At 35.4% G+C, this 19,811-nt stretch overlaps 1 protein-coding gene across 6 annotated transcripts in view; it reads right to left on the bottom strand.

Annotated features, from left to right (window-relative positions):
- Positions 1-19,811, bottom strand: part of LOC102148134 (membrane-spanning 4-domains subfamily A member 12) — a 50,519-nt gene that overhangs the window by 18,053 nt on the left and 12,655 nt on the right. For all 6 annotated transcript variants that reach the window (XM_023654131.2, XM_070228761.1, XM_023654132.2 and 3 more), the window contains one exon: positions 12,122-12,265. In XM_023654131.2, coding sequence (XP_023509899.1) covers positions 12,122-12,265 — 144 coding nt within the window. The remainder of the gene's footprint in view (positions 1-12,121; positions 12,266-19,811) is intronic.

Raw genomic sequence — 19,811 nt, 5'->3', positions numbered from 1 at the left:
AATCTCGAAGAAGAACAAGACAGTAGGACTCACTATAGTGACATTAAAAGTTACTTAAAACCATAGTAGTACTAGTACAATTGCAATACCAGTACAATTATAGAAAAATAGAGAGTTCAGAAGTGTATTCAAACCTATATGGACACTTGATTTATAGAGGCAAAAATAATCTTACATCCAATAAATGGTGCTTTTGAAATATCTATATTATAAAAACATGAAATTTAACCCCTAATTCATATCATAAACAAAAATAAATTCTAGGTACATTGGAAATCTAATGCAAAAGGTAAAACAATTCAGCTTCTAGACTGTAATATAAAAATATCTCCTTGACCTTAAAGGATGAAATGATTCATTAAATTGGGTATAAAAAATGCTACCCAGAGATCTCAAGATGGCAGCATAGGCAGACTCTAAACTCATCTCCTCCCATGAATACAACCAGGTTACAACCATTCTTGGAAAAATTACCTCTGAGAGAGAACTGAAAACTAGATAAATATAACCCCCATAACAAGGGACAGTCTTGGCTGAGGTGAAAGAGGCATAAATTCTTTCTGGAGAGAAAAAAGCCACCTTTGTGAGTCATGGAGCTTCATAGCTGGCTGGGAGAAACCCTAAGGTATACAGCCTTCCCTGAAAGAGCGGGGATCTGAGTGGGGGGATGCAATACTGCTATAAGCATCCTTCAGACTCAGCACAACTGAGATGAGTGTCATATTATCTGGCTTTGCTGGCAATTAACTGCAATGGAGAATAGTCCTAGAAAAGATTGACATAGCAGAATAAAGCCAGCTCTAAAAGGGCCCACGCAAAACTTCACCCATCTTGGAAAGCAATCTAGAATCATCAGAAAGAAAGGTGCATAGTCCTTTGGCGAAAAGAGACTCACCTGGTAGGCTCTGGGTGCATCTTGGTGAGACCTCCCTGGGATCTGAGACATTGTTGTCAGCCATTGTTATGATCTAGCACAGGGATGCTGACACAGATGCTGTCAGATGCCATTGAGTTCTGCCCTTGGCTTGTTAGCCGAGGGGTCTGCCATGCCCAGTAGAGTGTCAATTTAATCCAGCTCAGCCAGAGCAGGCTGCCTGCCCAAGGACTGGCCCTGCCCAACAGGAAGCCCTCAGGCTACTTGTTGGCCTGCATAGACTGGGTGCCTCAAACCTCTGCAGGCAGGCAAGTGTGTTCGCCTCTGTGGGACAGGGTCTGTGAGAGGAGCAGGTGAAGTGTGTGTGTGTGGGGCATTGGTGGAGAGCATGCTGGCCTCTGCAATGGGACAACTGGCTACACTCCAGGGAGTTGGGAAGTGTGCATGGGCCAGGACTGTGTTGATAGTGTGTGTGGACCTGTGAGAGAAGGGGCTTATCAGTGGCAGAAGACCTGTACTTCACAAAAAGCCACAAAGGGGATCGGCTCCACCTTACAAAGCCTGAAACAATTGGGTGCTTCCATGCCTGGGGACAGCCCCACTTAGCTGCAATCCTAAGAGGGCTCACAACAGCCTTGCAGGCCTGAGGCCTACAGCAATTATAAGCCCCTGAGCATAGAAACCAGCCACAATGGGTGCCTACTCACTTAACAGAAAAACTGCAACAGGAGTGTGCTATTAGACCTTGCAGCCAACTGTTATGGGGCTCCCCAAAACCAGTTTACAAACAGCTGGCTGGGAGGGGGAAAGCCTAGACTCCCTGGGTACCTACACTAAGAGCAATCCTGCTGCAGCAGAAGAACACACGTAATCTACACAGGAGTCACTCCTGGAAAATTTGGACTCATCACAAGAGGGAAGCACACTGTTGGGCTTCAAAAGGCGTCTCTTACAAAAGGCCACTTCTCCAAGATTAGGAGACATAGCTGACTCTCCTAAAACACAGATATAAGCCCAGAGAAAAAGGCAAAATGAAGAGGTAAAGGAACACGTTCCAAGCAAGAGAACAGGACAAAACCCCAGAAAAAGAACTAAATGAAACAGAAGTAAACAGTCTACCTGACAAACAGTTCAAACAAAAAGTCATAAGGATGCTCACTGATTTTGAGAGAACACTGGATGAACACAGTGAGAACGTCAACAAAGAATTGGAAAATATAAAAAAAGAACCAATCAGAAATGAAGACTATAAAACTGGAAATGAAAAATTTACTAAAGGGACTCAATAGCAGAGTAGATGATACAGAAGATTGGATCAGCAAGCTGGACAAAAGACTAGAGAAAATCACCCAAGCTGAACAGTTAAAATAAAAAAGAATTAAAAAGAGCAAGTACAATCTAAGGTACCTGTGGGACATCATCAAGCACATTAACATTCATATAATAGGTGTCCCAGAAAGAGAAGAGAGAGACAAAGGGGCAGCGAATCTATTTGAATAAATAATAGCTGAAACCTTTCCTAACCTAAGGAAGGAAGAACTCCAGGTGGAGGAAGCACAGAGAGCACCAAACTAGATGAACCCAAAGGGGCCCACACCATGACACATTATAAGTAAAATGTTGAGAATTAAAGATAAAGTTAGGGTCCTAAAAGCCACAAGAGAAGGGCAACAAGTTACATACAAATGAAATCCCATAAGGTTATCAGCTGACTTAGTGGAAACATTACAGGCTAGAATGGAGTGGCATGACATGTTAAAGTGCTGAAAGGAAAAAACCTAGAGCCAAGAATACTCTGTCTGGCAAGATTATCATTCAGAATGGAAGGAGAGAGAAAGATTTTCCCAGACAAGCAAAAATTAAAGGAGTTTATTACCAAGAAACCAGTTGTTCATGAAATGCTAAAGTGACTTATTTAAGTGGGAAAGAGAAGACCACAAACAAGAACAAAAAAAATTATCAAAAAATCCAAAAAACAAATATGCAATAAAATCACTGGCAAAGGCAAAAATACAGTAAAGATAGTACAATATCATAGGTAGATCAACCACCTATGACAATAATATTTAGGTTAAAAGACAAAAGTACTAAAATTACCTATTTCTATGATAAGAGTGTAAAGGATAGACACACACAAAATAAGAGGTTAGATATGATTTCAAAAACACAAAATGGAGGAGGGGAGTAAAAGAGTAGAGCTTTTAGAAAGAGGTCAAACTAAAGAGACTATCAACTCGATATAGATTCCTATATACATAGAATATTATATATGAACCTCATGGTAATCACGAATCAGAAACCCATAATAAATACACAAATAAGTTAGAAAAAGGAAGTCAAACATTTTACTAAAGAAAGCCATCAAAACACCAGGGAAGAGAGTAAGAGAAGAAGAAAAGAATGGAGAAGAACTACTAAAACACCCAGAAAAACAGTAACAAAATGACATTAAATACATATTTATCAATAGCTGCTTTAAATGTTAATGGACAAAATGCTCTAATCAAAAGGTATAGGGTGGCCAACTGGATTAAAGACAAGACACATTTATGCTGCATACAAGAGATACTTCAGACCTAAAGAGACTCGCAAACTGAAAGTGAAGGGATGGAAAAACATACTCCATGCAAATGGCAAAGAAAAGAAAGCGAGGGTAGCAATACTTATATCAGACAAAATAGACTTTAAAACAAAAACTGTAACGAGAGACAAAGAAGGGCAGTACATAATGATAAAGGGAACAATCCAACAAAATGATATGACACTCATAAATATCTATGCACCAAACATAGGAGCACCTAAATATGTAAAGCAATTATTAAAAGACATAAAAAGAGAAATAGTGACACAATAACAGTAGGGGACTTTAACACTCCACTTACAGCAATGGATAGATCATCCAAACAGAAGATCAATGAGGAAACATTGGTCTTAAATGACACATTAGACCAGATGAACTTAGTAGATACATATAGAACATTACATCCAAAACCCGCAGAATACACATTCTTTTCAAATGCTCATGGAGGATTCTCCAGGATTGCTCACATATTAGGCCACAAAACAAGTCTCAATAAATTTAAGATTGAAATAATAATAAACATCTTTTCTGACCTCAAAGGTATGAAACTAGAAATCAACTACAGGAAGAAAATCAGAAAAGCCATAAATATGTGGAGATTAAATAAAATGCTACTGAACAATGATTTGGTCAATGAAGAAATCAAAGGAGAAATCAAAAAATACCTGGAGACAAATGAAAATGAAAACATGACATGCCAAGATCTATGGGATATAGCAAAAGAGGTTCTAAGATGGAAGTTTATAGCAATTCAGGCCTACCTCAATGAACAAGAAAAATCCCAAATAAACAATCTAACAGTTCACCTAAAGGACCTGGAAAAAGAACAACAAACAAAGCCAAAAATTAGCAGAAGGAAGGAAATAATAAAATCAGAGCAGAAATAAATGAAATAGAGACTAAAAGAAAGTAGAAAAAAATCAATGAAACCAGGAGCTGGTTCTTTAAAAAGATAAACAAAATTGACAAACCTTTAGCTAGATTCACCAAGAAAATAAGAGAGAAGGCTCAAATAAATAAAATCAGAAATGAAAGAGGAAAAATTACAACAGACATCTAAGAAATACAAAAGATTATAAGAGAATACTATGAAAAGCTATAACCCAACAAATTGATAATCTAGAAGAAGTGGATAAATTCTTAGAACCATACAACCTTCCAAAACTGAATCAAGAAGAAATAGAGAATTTTAATAGACCAATAACATGTAACGAGATTGAAAAAGTAACCAAAAATCTCAAAAATAAAAGTCCAGGACAAGACGGCTCCTTTGGTAAATTCTACCAAACATTCAAAGAAGACTTAATATCCATCTTTCTCAAAATCGTCCAGAAAATTGAAGAGGAGGGGAAACTTCCTAACTCATTCTATGAAGCCAATATTATCCTGATACCAAAACCAGACAAGGACATCACAAAAAAAGAAAATCACACGCCAATATCACTGATGAACATTGATGCAAAAATCCTCAACAAAATACTTGCAAATCGAATACAACCATACATTAAAAAATCATACACCATGATCAAGTGGGATTTATTCCAGGGATGTAAAGATGGTTCAACATCCACAAATCAATCAATGTGATACACCACATTAACAAAATGAAGAATAAAAATCACATGACCATCTCAACAGATGCTGAAAAAACATTTATAAGATACAGCATCCATTTATGATTAAAAAAAACTGAATAAAATGGGTAGAGAAGGAAAGGACCTCAACATAATAAAGTCCACAGCAAATGTCATTCTCAATGGAGAAAAACTGAAAGCTATCCCTCTAAGAACAGGAACCAGACAAGGATGCCCATTGTCACCACTCTTATTTAACATAGTATTGGAAGTCTTAGCCAGAGCAATCAGGCAAGAAAGAGAAATAAAAGGGATCCAAATTGGAAAGGAAGAAGTGAAACTATCACTATTCGCAGACAACATGATTTTATATTTAGATAACCCTAAAGAATCCACTAAAAAACTTTTAGAAATAATAAATGAATACAGTCAAGTTGGAGGATACAAAATTAACATACAAAAATCAGTTGTATTTCTATACACTAACCATGGAGTAGCAGAAAGATAAATTAAGAATACAATCCCATTTACAACTGCAGCAAGAGGAATAAAATATCTAGGAATAAACTTAACCAAAGAGGTGAAAGATCTGTAGACCTAAAACTATAAAACATTGTTGAAGGAAATTGAAGACACAAAGAAATGCAAAGATATTCTGTGCTCTTGGATTGGAAGAATTAACATAGTTAAAGTGTCCATACTTCCTAAAATAATTTACAGATTCAATGCAATCCCTTTCAAAGTTCCAATAACATTTTTCACAGAAATAGAACAAAGAATCCTAAAATTTATATAGAACCACAAAAGACCACAAATAGCCAAAGGAATCCTGAGGAATAAAAAGGAAGCTGGAGGTATCACACTCTCTGATTTCAAAACATACTACAAAGCCATAGTAACCAAAACAGCATGGTGCTGGCAGAAAAACAGACACATAGATCGATGGAACAGAATCGAGAGCCCAGAAATAAACCCACACATTTGTGGACAACTAATTTTCGACGAGGGAGCCATGAACATGCAATGGAGAAAGGACAGTCTCTTCAATAAATGGTGTTGTGAAAACCGGACAGCCACATGGAAAAGAATGAAAGTAGATCATCTTACACCATGCACAAAAATCAACTCAAAATGGATTAAAGACATGAATGTAAGATCTGAAACCATGAAACTTCTAGAACAAAACATAGGCAGTACACTCTTTGACATTAGTCTTAGCAGCATTTTTTCAAATACTGTGTCTGACCAGGCAAGGGAAACAATAGAAAAAATAAACAAACGGGACTACATCAAACTAAAAAGCTTCTTCACAGCAAAGAAACCATCAACAAAACAAAAAGACAACCTAACAACTGAGAGAAGACACTTGCAAAGCATATATCAGATAAGGGGTTAATATTCAAAATATACAAAGAACTCATACATCTCAATAACATAAAAACTAACAACCCAATTAAAAACTGGGCAAAAGACCTGAACAGAGATTTCTCCAAAGAAGATATACAGATGGCCAAGAGATACATGAAAACATGTTCAACATCATTAACTATCAGAGAAATGCAAATCATAACTACAATGAGATTTCACCTCACTCCTGTCAGAATGGCTATAATGAATAAGACAGGAAACAACAAGTGTTGGAGAGGATGTGGAGAGAAGGGAACCCTTGTACACTGCTGGTGGGAGTGCAAACTGGCACAGCCACTACGGAAAACAGTATGGAGTATCCTCAGAAAATTAAGACTAGATCTACCATATGCTCCAGCTATCCCACTGCTGGGTATTTATCCAGAGAACTTGAAAACACAAATGCCTAAAGATACATGCACCTCTATGTTCATGGCAGCACTATTCACAATAGCCAAGACTTGGAAGCAACCTAGGTGCCCATTAGGGCACAAATGGATAAAGAAGATGTGGTATATATACACAATGGAAAATTATTCAGCCATAAGAAATCATGAAATCCGGCCACTTGTGACAACATGGATGGGTCTGTAGGCTGTTATTCTAAGTAAAATAAGTCAGAGGGAGAAAGTCAAATAGCATATGATCTCACTCATAAGTAGACGATAAAAACGACAAATGAACACATAGCAACAGAGATTGGATTGGTGGTTACCAGAGGGGAAGAGGGGAGGGAAGAGGGCGAAATGGGTGATTAGGCACATGTGTGTGGTGATGGATTATAACTAGTCTCTTGGTAGTGAACATGATGTAATCTACACAGAATTTGAAATATATTACGATGTATACCTGAAAAAAATACTACCCATACAGGAAAAGATTGCTACATTGGGCTATACTAAGATTAAGAACTTTTTAATCAAAAGACACATTTAAGGGAGAGAAAAGCCCACACCACAGAAAAGATGTTTAGGACACATATACTGACAAAGAGTTTGTATCCAGAATATATAAAGAAGTACAGCAAATTAGTACAAAAAAGGAGAGACAATCCGATTTAAAAATGTGAAGAAACTTGTATAAGTACTTAAAAAAATAGGATGTGAAAATAGCCAATGAACAAATGAGAAGGTTCTCTACCTCATTAGTCATCAAGGCAATGCAAACTAAAACCGCAAATTAAAAGCACTAACCAGAATGGCTAAAATTAACAAAACTGACAACACAAAGTACTGCTGAGGATACAGAACAACAGTAATTTTCATAACCTGCTAACGGGTGTGTATATTGGTAAAGCTACTTGAGAAAAGCTTGGCTTTATATACTAAAGTTGAGTATATGCATAACTGAAGACCTGGCAATTTCATTTTTGTATATAAACCTAAAAGATTTTTCTGTACATGTCCAACTGAAGGCATGTACATGAAAGTTACTAATAGCCCAAACTAGGAGTATTGTAATACTCCAAACTGGAAGCAACACAAATATGCATCCATTAGATTAAATAAATAAACTAGAGTAGATTAATACAATGGAATACTAATCAGCAATAATCTGAATGAACTACAGTTGTATCAATAACAAGGCTGGATTTCACCATCATAAGTTGAGCAAAGAAGCCAGATACAAAATAATACATACTGTATGATTCTAATTATATAAAGCATAAAAACATCTAAGAGTAATATATGATATTAGGAGTCAGATTAGTGGTTAGGATAGGAGGGAGAGGTTACCGACTGGAAGGGATCTGAGAGGGACTTCTGAGGTGCTAAGACTTTTTTTTTGATCTAGGTGTTGTTACACCGATGTATTCACTTTGTGATAATTGAGATGTAAAATTATGGTTTTGGACTTTATATTTTATTTAAACATTAAAAAAAATTAAAAACAGAATAACAATAGCACCTAACTCACACACATTCTCTTGAATCACTTCAGATTATTCAGAGAATTAATACAGAAGCTAACGTACCAAATCCAATTCACTGTCAGCAGTTTTCTTCTGGAATTGTTTTATATTGAGTGGGAAAACTTGAGTTTTTTCTCTCATTAAAATTTTGAGTCAATGTTTTAATAACCCCATCCAAGTATGAGTGGTTATAATGTCTTCCTGTTTACGTTGAAATAGGTACATGGAAAATGCTGGTGACATCCTCTAAGAGCCAGAGCTAATATTCCTATGAAGATCTCGTAAAAATAATTGAAAATAGAGAAGGTATTTTGACGGGATGAGAGATGAACTCATAACAGTTAAAATATTCTTGATCGTGAACAACATCCTTACTACTCCCTCACCCAGGAATACCTTCAAAGGCCCTTTCTCCCATTTCCCCGCAATCAGTCTGGTACTTAATGGACTCAAAATACTTTAAAAAATTTTTTTAATTTTTTTTTGAGGAAGATTAGCCCTGAGCTAACATCTGCTGCCAATCCTCCTCTTTTTGCTGAGGAAGACTGGCCCTGAGCTAACATCCATGGTCATCTTCCTCTACTTTATATGTGGGATGCCTGCCGCAGCATGGCTTGACAAGCGGTGCGTCTGTCCACACTCAAGATCCAAACTGGTGAACCCCGGGCTGCCAAAGTGGAATGTGTGAACTTAACTGCTGTGTCATCAGGGTGGCCCTCAAAATACCTTTTTTTTAAAGAATAAAAGAATTTATCTTAGTCTGAAGCGTAAGTTTGTTGAGATTAAGTAACATATTATTTATTTTTCTTTTAATTCTCACATCTAGCAAAATGCCAAACACAAATTAAATGGTAAATAAATGTTTCTTGAATAGAATCAAAATATATATTAACAGAGGAAATAGTCTAAGAAAAATTGTTTGAGTTAAACAAATAAAAAAATCCCAGATCATTTAAAATACTACTTTTATATCATGAATGTGGATATATGTGACAATTTTTACAATGGCAACCTGGTTTTTAACCAGGATATTATTTGAGATAATAATACAATTGACTCATCTGTTCTTCACTTAGAATCTATTTTATTTGGCACCTCTAAAGCGAATTAAGGCCCTCACTTTTCTTGTCCAAACTGCAGGGGCCTCCTCGCTTCCTGAGATCTAATCTCTTACTACTCATAGAATGAGGGTATTAAAACAGTAACTGTGGCACTGCCTTTAGTCAGAATACTCTTGTCCAGGGCTGTCCAACAGAAATATAATGCAAAGAATATACGGAATTTTAACTCTTCCAGTACCACATCAGGAAAAGGAAAAAAAGATGTGAAATTGATTTTATTATATTTTATATGACCCTATATATCCAAAATACTATCATTTCGACGTAGTCGTCATATGCCATCCAAAGAATCCTGTCTTCTCTTGATGTACCCAAAGTAGCGCAGCCTCAGTTTTATCATTCTTGTCTCCAGTGACACTTCAAGCTTAATTTTCTGTAGGACTCACTTTTGTTCATCTTTTTCAACATAGAATCAATATAAAATTATGATATATTTTACATTTTTACTACATATTTTCATTATTTTACACGTTATACTTTTCTATTAAGGTTTTGACATCTGGTGTGTACTTCACATTTACAGTGCTTCTCAGTGTGGGACAGCCACACTGTGAGTGCTCAATAGCTCCGTGTTACTGGCGGCTACTGTACTGGACAGCGCAGCTCCAGTGCTTAGTCATCTTCTCTTCTCTATTTTCACTCAACTCCTTGGTGGTCTCATCCAGTCTCATGGCTTTCAAATATCTACCTGCTAGTGAATTCTAAACTTATATCTTAAGCCTAGCTCTCTCAGCTAAACTCTAGATACTATATCCAAGAGGCTACTTGACATCTCCAGCTGAATATAAAACAGATATCTCAAACTCAACATATTCAAAATAAACTCATCATCTTCCCTGAAAACTGGCTCTATCCACGGTCTTCGCTGTGTTAGCTGATGACAAGTCATTCCTTCTATTAGCCTAAACCAAAATCCTGGCGTTATCCTTAACTTCTCTCTTTCTCTTACATTCCACACCCAATCCATTAGGATATTCAATTAGCTCTACGTCAACAATATATCTAAAATCATGTTATTTTCACAACCTTCACTACTACCAACTTTGTTTAGTCTACCTGGATTTCTTCAGTATCTTTCTAAAAGTTCTTCTTGGCCCGCTTCATTATCTTTTCAACACAGCATCCAAAGTGATCTTTTTAAAACTTATGCTAGATTATTTATCTCCGTTCATGAAATTCTGATTTCACTTACAATAAGAGCCAAAGTGCTTACGATGGCTTATAAAGTCCTATATTATCTGTCCCTCCATTACTTTTTCTGACTTCTTTTCTGCTGCTTTTGCTCTTTCTCACTCTGCTTCAGCCATACTAGTCATATTTTTCTAGGAACATTTCAGGCACACCAGACATTGAAGACTTTGTTCTGGCTGCTTCCCGTCCTAGAATGTTCTTTCTCCATATTTGGCCAAAATTCACTTTTTCAAGTCTTTGCTCAAATGTCGCCATGATAGCTTGAATTTTTGGTCACAATTCTTTACTTCTAGGTAATAACATTATACCTCCACACTCTTGCCATGGTTTCATGGTGTTTGGACTATGCTTCTCTGTCCCTCCATTTAGGACTTGGCCATTTTATTTGCTTTGACTGGGATGTTAGTAGACACAAGCCAAGTCAAGACTTGAAATGTTCTTGTATGATTAGGCTTGCCCTCTTGCATCCCTGCCTTTCACTGTCAAAAGAGCATGCTTTTAGTAGCCACTAGTCTAAGGAGGATGAGATCTGTACCTGACCTGTAGCTTGAAGCCAAACCTGGCTAGTCCCAGCATAGATCAGCTGAATCTCTGCCAACTTACAGATGTGTGAGTAAGAAATAAATACTTGTAGTTGTATGCCACTGGGTTTTGTGGTGGTTTGTTATTTAACAATAAATTACTAATAGTAACTTTTTCAATGAGGCCTACCTTGACCATCCAATTTAAAATGATAACCCATACCCCTTTGCTACTTCCCCAGAAATTCCATTCCCCCTTACCCTGCTCTACTTTTTCTTTTTTCCTCCTATAGCCTTATCATCTAACATACTGTCCCCTGCTTGAATAAAGTCCCATAGGGCTGGGACCTTTGTTTTGTTTGTTGATATATTTCAGGCACCTAGACCAGACACCTGATGCATAGTGGGTACTCAGTAAATTCTGGTTGAATGACCAAATCTCAAATGTATTATTATTATTATTTCACTCAGGATTTTGTGGGGACAATGGCACATCACCTACCATACTGTCAGACACAATAAAATTTACCTTAGAAATCTCTGTTCAGTTCTACAAGTTCTTCTTGGACCAATAGAACAAAAATATTTCATTTTTCTTTTCCTACACAAGTTCTGTATATCCTACTATATCCTTAGCAATTATGCTCTCTCATCTTGCTTGCCCCACTGGCAAAATAAATGCTTGATGGATAGTAGAATGGTCACCATTTTCTGTTTTCCCAAAATGCCCCTTGTGCATCTTCTTGATGTTCCCCATATCTAAGAGCATATAAAAAGTGACACTTTAACAAAATAGACTCTTATTAAGAAAGAATATTACTGATAAGTTTTTTTCATATTGACATATTCCTTTTCAATATATAAGATATAAGACATCTTATAAGATATATCTTATGAATAAATTAATGAATAACTATCAGGGAGTAGATAATTTACTTACAAAGAAAGATGACCACACTCCATATGCTGATACTCCTGCGATAGGAATATATGTTTTTCCAAATGTATCAAGTTGTGAAACTAACAAACGTGCCCAGATCATTCCCAGGAAAAGATTAATCACACCACTTGCTATTTGTATGGCCTGGGAGAAAAGAACACCATTAATTACTACTATTCCAGTCCAATCTTTGAAAGGAATACACTTCAAGGAAAGGCCAAGATGGAGAAGGAAGGTGACAATCTAATAGGATTTCAAGATTCTCAACATTCAACTCAGAAGAGGAGGGTTTGTTATTATTTCAGAGCAGTTTGCAGATACAAGGACTATTTACATGCACAATAAAATTGTACTCGGAGCCTGAGTATTTGGTAGTTTTCAAAATACAAGTCCTGTACATGTTTTGTTGGATTTATACCTAAGTATTTAATTTTTTGATAACTTGCAAATAGTACTGCATCTAGAATTTTGGTTTCAGCATGTTCATTGCTGTTACATAGAAATACAATTCATTTTTGAGTATTGATCTTGTATTCTGTGACCCTGCTGAACTCAAGTTATTAGTTCTAGGAGTTCTTTTTATTTTTGACTGCTTGGGATTTTCTACACATGGATGAGTTGTGGTAGTTGGTACTTTTTGGGGGAATTGGTTCATTTCATCTAAAGATGTCAAATTAACGTGTGTAGAGTTGTTCATGGTAGTCTTTTATTCTTTTGAGATCTGTAGGATCTGTAGTGATATCCTCTATTTCATTACTGATATTTATAATTTGCATCAGCCAACTCTTTGCTTCAGTGATTTTCTCTATTTTTCTATTTTCAATTTCATTGGTTTCTGCGCTTATCTTTATTCTTGTCTCCTGCTTGCTTTGGGTATTTCTGCTCTTCTTTTTCTAGTTTCTTGAGGTGGGAGTTTAGAGTATTGTTTGACAGTTTTCTTATGTAAACATTTAGTGCTGTAAATTTTGATGCATTTTATTTTTATTATCATTCAGTTGGATTTTTAAAAAAATTTCCATTGAAACTTCCTCTTTTATCCATTAATTATTTAGAAGTGTATTAGCTCTCAAGTGTTTGGAGCTTTTCTGTTATATTTCTCTTATTGATTTCTAGTTTGATTCCATTTTGGTCAGAGAACACATCTATATGATTTCAATTCTTATAAATATTTTGAGGTTTGTTTTATGGCCCAGATGTTGTCTATTTGGTTAATGTTCCATGGGCTCTTGGAAAGAATGTGTATTCTGCTGTTGGGTGGAGTAGTCTATAAATATTAATTAGATCCTATTGACTAATAGTGTTGTTACTTTATATCCTTGCTGATTCTTGTGTAGTTATATCAATTTTTGAGAAGGGGGTGTTGCGGTTATAATTAAAATTGTAGATTTGTTTATTGTTTTCCTTTGAGTTCTATCAGTTTTTGTTCTATGTATTGTGCAGCTTTGTTTTTTGGTGCGTACACATTGAAGATTATTATATCTTCTTGGTTTCTTGACCATTTCACCATTACATAAAAGTCTCTGAACCTGATAATTTTCCTTGCTTTAAAATCTAATTTATCTGTTATTAACACAGCTATTCCTACTTTATTTTAATTAATGTTTGTATGGTATACCTTTTTCTGGTCTTTTACTTTAAACCTACCTATATCATCATGTTTAAAGTGAGGTTTTTTTGGAGACATTATGTAGTTCTGTCATTTTTTAAAAAAATTGATTTTGCTAATCTCTATCTTAGACCATTTATACTTAATGTAATTATTGATATATTAGGGCTTAAGTCTGTTTTGTTTTGTGTTTGTCTCTTCTTTTTTGTTTTCTGCTTTCTTTTTATTGCCCTACACTGGGTTACTTGAACATTTTTTAGGATTCTATTTTGATGTATCTACAATATTTTTGGGAGTATTGCTTTGTAGAGATGTTTTCAATAGTCGCTCTATGCATTATATTATACATACATAGTTTATCACAATTTACTGGTATTGACATTTTACTCCCTCCCTTTACCTTCTACCATTTATACCATAATTCCTCCACTTTTATTGAGAACCACCTCAGATAATGTTATAATATTTTCTTCAAATGTCAAACATAACTTAAAAAGCTCAAAAGGAAAGTATATTGTACTTATCAATATTTTTACTCTTTTCATTGTTTTTTTTCCTTCCTGATGTTCCAAGGTTTTCTCTTTTATCATTTATTTTCTATTTATAGAACTTTAACCATTCTTTTAGGGTAAATCTGCTGGGGAAAATTTTCTTAGTTTTTCTTCATCTGAAATTGTCTTGATTTCTCCCCTAATCCCTGGAGAATATTTTTTACTTTGTATAGAATTCTGAGTTGACAGTACTTTTCCTGTCAAAATGGAAAATGCTGTGTCACTTCTTTCTGGCTTCCATGATTTCTGATGAGAAATCTCTGTCATTTCAGTTGCTTTTCCTCTGTAAGTAAGGGCTTATTTTTCTTTTGCTGTTGTCATGATTTTTTCCTTAGTTTTCAGAAGTTTGATCATGATATGTCTTGGCATCAGTTTCTTTGGTTTTATCCTGTTTGAAGCTGTCTCACCTTCTTAAATCTGTAGATTTATGTCTTTTGCAAAATTTGGAAAATTTTAAGCCGTTACTTCTTTGACTACTTTTTCAGCCCTGCCCTTTCTCTTTTCCTTCCAAGACTCCAGTGTCACAAATGTTAGATACCTCGTTACATTCCCACAAGTCCCTGAGGCTTCTGTTCATTTTTTTTTTGTTTAGTGTATTCCCTCTGTGTTGTTTACTTTGGATAACTTTTATAGTTATATCCTCAAGTTTATTGATTCTTTCCTCTGTCTTCTCCATACTGTTGTTGAACCTATCCAGTGAGGTTTTTTTTTCAGTTACTGTATTTTTCAGGTATAAAATTTCCATTTGGTTCTCTCTACTTCTTCTATTTATTTGCTTAAGCTTTCTATTTTATTATTTGTTTTAAGCATGTTCATAGTTGCTTGTTGAAACATTTTTCAAATGGCCACTTAAAAATTCTTGTCACATAATTCTAACATCTGTGTCATCCTGGTGTTGCCATCTATTTATTGCCTTTTCTCATACAAATTGAGATTTTCCTGGTTCTTTTTTGGATGGGTGATTTCTGATTGTACCCTGGACATTTTGTGTACTGTGTTATAAGACTCAAGATGTTACTTAAAGTCAGCAAGATGGCAGACAAGGAAGCTCCAGGCTCTTCTTTCCCATGGAAATATCAAGTAAAAAACAATAGACTGACTAAAATATGTTTCCAAGAGTTCAACACTCTTTCATCATAAAAATACTCAACAAATGGAATAGAAAGAAGCTACTTCAACATAACAGAGGTCATATATGAAAATTCCACAGCTCAGTTGATCATCATAATGAGAGACTGAAAGCTTTTCCTCTAAGATCAGGAACAAGACAAGAATGCCCACTTTTGTTACTTCTTCTCAACATAGTACTGGAAGTTCTAGCCAGAGCAATTTGGCATGAAAAAAAAGGCATCCAAACTGGAAAGAAGTCAAATGATCTTTATTTGCAGACTATACAATCTTACACGTAGAAAAACATAAATTATCCACAAAAAAAAGGTAGAACTTACAAAGGAATTCAGCAAAGTTTCAGGATACAAAATCAACATGAAAAAACATCAGTTGTGTTTCTGTGCACTAGCAATTAACAATCAGAAATATAAAGTAAGAAAGCATTTCCATTTGTAATAGCATAAAAAAGAATAAAATATTCAAGAATAAATTTAACCAAGGAGGTGAAAGACTTGCAAGCTGAAAATTATAAAGCGGTGCTGAAAAAAATTAAAGAAGATACCAATAAATGGAAAGACAGCACATGTTCATGATTTGGAAGACTTAACATTTTTAAGATGTCAATACTACCAAAAGTGATCTACAAAGGAAATACAATCCCTATAAAAATCTCAAAATTTTCTGCAGAAATAGAAAATAAATCCTAAAATTCATATGGAATATCAAGCAAACTTGAATCATCAAAACAATCTTGAAAAAGAAGGAGAGAGTTAGAAGTCTCACACTTTCTGATTTCAAAACTTACATTAAAGCTACAGTAATCAAAATATTGTTAACATTAAAAAGATAATAAAGGAATACTATGAAGAACTCTATGCCCACAAATTTGGAAACCTAGATGAAGTGGACCAATTCCTTGAAAGACACAATTTGCCATTCTCACACAAGAAGAAATAGAAAAGCTGATTAGACCTATATCTATTAAAGAAATTATATCAATAATTAATAACCTTCCAAAACAGAAAGCAGCAGGCCCAGATGAGCTCACTGGTGAATTCTAAAAATACCAATTCTGTATATTCTCTTTCAGAGGACAGAAGCAGAGAGAATACTTCTTAACTCATTCTGATGCCAGAATTACCCTAAAAAGCCAGACAAAGATATTATATGAATACTACAGACCAATATCTCTCATAAACATGGATGTGAAAATCCTCAACAAATTATCAAATTAAATCCAACAATGTATAAAAAGAATTATACACCATGACGAAGTATGATTTATCCCAAGTGTGCAAAGCTAGTTCAGCATTCAAAAATCATTTAATATAATCGACCACATAAACAGGATAGAAAAGTAAAATCACATGATCATATCAATAGAGGCAGAAGGAGAATTTGACAAAAATCCAACACCCATTAATGACAAAAACTCTCAGTAAACTAGGAATAGAGGGGGTACTTCCTCAACTTGATAAAGAATATCTACAAAAAACCCTACAGCTAGTATCACACTTAATTGTGAGAAACGCAAAGCTTTCCCACTAAGATCAGGCACAAGGCAAGGATATTCTCTCTCATCACTCCATTTCAACACTATACTGGAAGTTATATAGCTAATGCAATAAGACAAGAAAAGGAAATGAAAGGTATATATTGGGAAGGAAGAAATAAAACTGTCTTCTTTGCAGATGACATGAGCATTTATATAGAAAAGCCAAAAGAACCAACAAAAAAACTCCTGGAACTAATAAATGATAATAGCAAGGTTGCAGAATACAAAGTTAATATACAACAATCACTTTTCTATATATGAACAGTGAAAAAGTGGAATTTGAAATTAAAAACACAATACAATTTACATTAGCACTCAAGAAAATGTAATACTTAGGTATAAACCTAGCAAAATATGTACAAGATCTCTACGAGGAAAACTACACAACTCTGATGAATGAAATCAAATAAGAACTAAATACATAGAGAGATTTCCATGTTCACGGATGGGAAGACTCAATATTGTCAAGATGTCAGTTCTTCCCAACTTGATCTATAGATTCAAGGCAGTTACAATCCAAATCCCAGAAAGTTATTCTGTGGATATCAACAAATGGATTCTAATGTTTATATGGAAAGGCTAATAACTCAGAATCCCCAATACAATATTGAAGGAGTAGAATAAATTCAGAGGACTGGCACCACTCAACAAGACTTACTATAAAGCTACAATAATAAAGACAGTGTGGTATTGGCAAAAGAATAGACAAATAAGTCAATGAACAGAACAGAGAGCCCAGAAATAGACCCACACAAATAAGTCAACTGATCTTTGACAAAGGAGCAAAGGTAATTTAATGGTGCAAAGACAATCTTTTCAACAAATGGTGCTGGAGTAACTGGACATTAACATTCCAAAAAATGAATCTAGACTCAGAACTTATGCCCTTCACAAAAATTAACTTAAAATGGATCACAGATCTAAATGCAAAACATAAAATTATAAAACTCCTAGAAGATACCACAGGCAAAAACCTAGATGATTTAGGTATGATGACTTTTTAGATACAACATCAAAGGTATGGTCCATGAAGAAATAATTGATAAGCAGGACTTCATTAAAATTAAAAACTTCTCTGCAAAAGACAATGTCAAGAAAATGAGAAGAAAAGCCAGAGACTGGGAGTAAATATTTGCAAAAGACACATCTGATAAAGGACTGTTATCCAAAGTACACAAAATCTCTTAAAACTCAACAATAAATAAAAACAATCCAATTAAAAAATGCGCAAAAGAGCTGAACAAACACCAAAGAAGATAAACAGATGTCAAAGAAGCATATGAAAAGATGCTCCACATCATATGTCATAAGGAAATGCAAATAAAAACAATTATGAGGTACACTACACACCCGTTAGAATGGCCAAAATCCAGAACACTGACCACACCAAATGCTGGTGAGAATGTAGGGCAACAGGACCCCTCATTCATTGCTGGTGGGAATGCAAAATGGTATAGCCACTTTGGAATACAGTTTGGCAATTTCTTTTAAAACTAAACATACTTTTACCTTAATGTCTAGCAATTGCACTCCTTGGTATTTACCCAAAGGAGCTGAAAACTTATGTCTGCAAAAACATGAACACAGATATTTATAGCAGCTTTATTCCTAATTGCCAAAACTTGGGAAGCAACCAAGGTGTCCTTCAGTAAGTGAATGGATAAATAAACTGAGGTACATTCAGACAACAGAATATTATTCAGCGCTACAAACAAATGAGCTGCCATGAACAGACCTAGAGGAACCTTAAATGCATATTACTAAGTGAAAGAAGCCAATGTGAAAATGCTACATACTGTTTGATTCCAAGTATATGACATTCTGGAAATGGCAAAACTGTGGAGACCATAAAGAGATCAGTGGTTGCCAGAGATTATGCAGGGGGTCAGGGTGGGGGGGGACTAGGTGATGCACAGAAAACTTACATGTCAGTGAAAAATACTCTGTGTGATATCATAATGATGGATACATGTGGTTATACATTTGTCAAAACCCATACAATCTACAACACCAAGAGTAAATCATAACATAAACTATGGACTTCAGGTGGTTTTAATGTGTCAATATAGGTTCACCAATTGCAACAAAAATGTACCACTCTGGTGAGGGATGTTGATAATGGGGGAGATTATTCATGTGTAGGGGCAGGGGTAAATGGGAAATATCTGTACCTTCCCCTCAACTTTGCTGTGCACCTAAAACTGCTCTAAAAAATAAAATCTTAACAAAAACCAAACCAAACAAACCAAACAAAAAAGCCCAGTGTGGTACTGGCATAAAGACAGACCAGTGGAATAGAATATAGAGTCCAGAAATAAACTCTCACATATCTGATCAAATTTTTTTTTGGCGAGGGTGCCAAGACCATTCAATGGGGAAAGACAATCTTTTCAACAAATAGTGTTGGGAAAACTGTATATTCACATACAAAAGAATGAGGTCAGACCCTTACCCTACACCATATACAAAAATTAATTCAAAATGGATCCAAGACCTGAAACTATAAAACTCTGTAGTGTACGTGCCTCACATCAAGCTTTTTGATTGTAATGTAAGTGCTTGGCATTAGACTTTTGCTTGCCGAAGCATTCATTTCAAAGACAAGACATTCCTCGCGAATAAACATATTGCCAGCTTTATGACACAGCTGCTAGCAAAACAACCAGACTAGAAACCGGGTGCCCCCAAACTCCCTGAAGTTCTCCTTTTAGAAAGCCCTGGGTAACCTAGAAAACTAACTGTGTGAGTGACTCATCATCTCCCTTTCCATGCCCTAATTCCCACTGTAATGCTTCAAATTCACCAATAAAGAGTGAACCTGTGAAATCCTAGACACCCCACCCTTGGGCCTGAAATAAAGGCAGAGCC

The sequence above is a fragment of the Equus caballus genome, chromosome 12 (assembly GCF_041296265.1).
Source record: "Equus caballus isolate H_3958 breed thoroughbred chromosome 12, TB-T2T, whole genome shotgun sequence".
Lineage (NCBI taxonomy): Eukaryota > Metazoa > Chordata > Mammalia > Perissodactyla > Equidae > Equus > Equus caballus.
The sequence above is the reverse complement of the archived record's forward strand: the minus strand, read 5'-3'. Positions and strand labels throughout refer to the sequence as shown.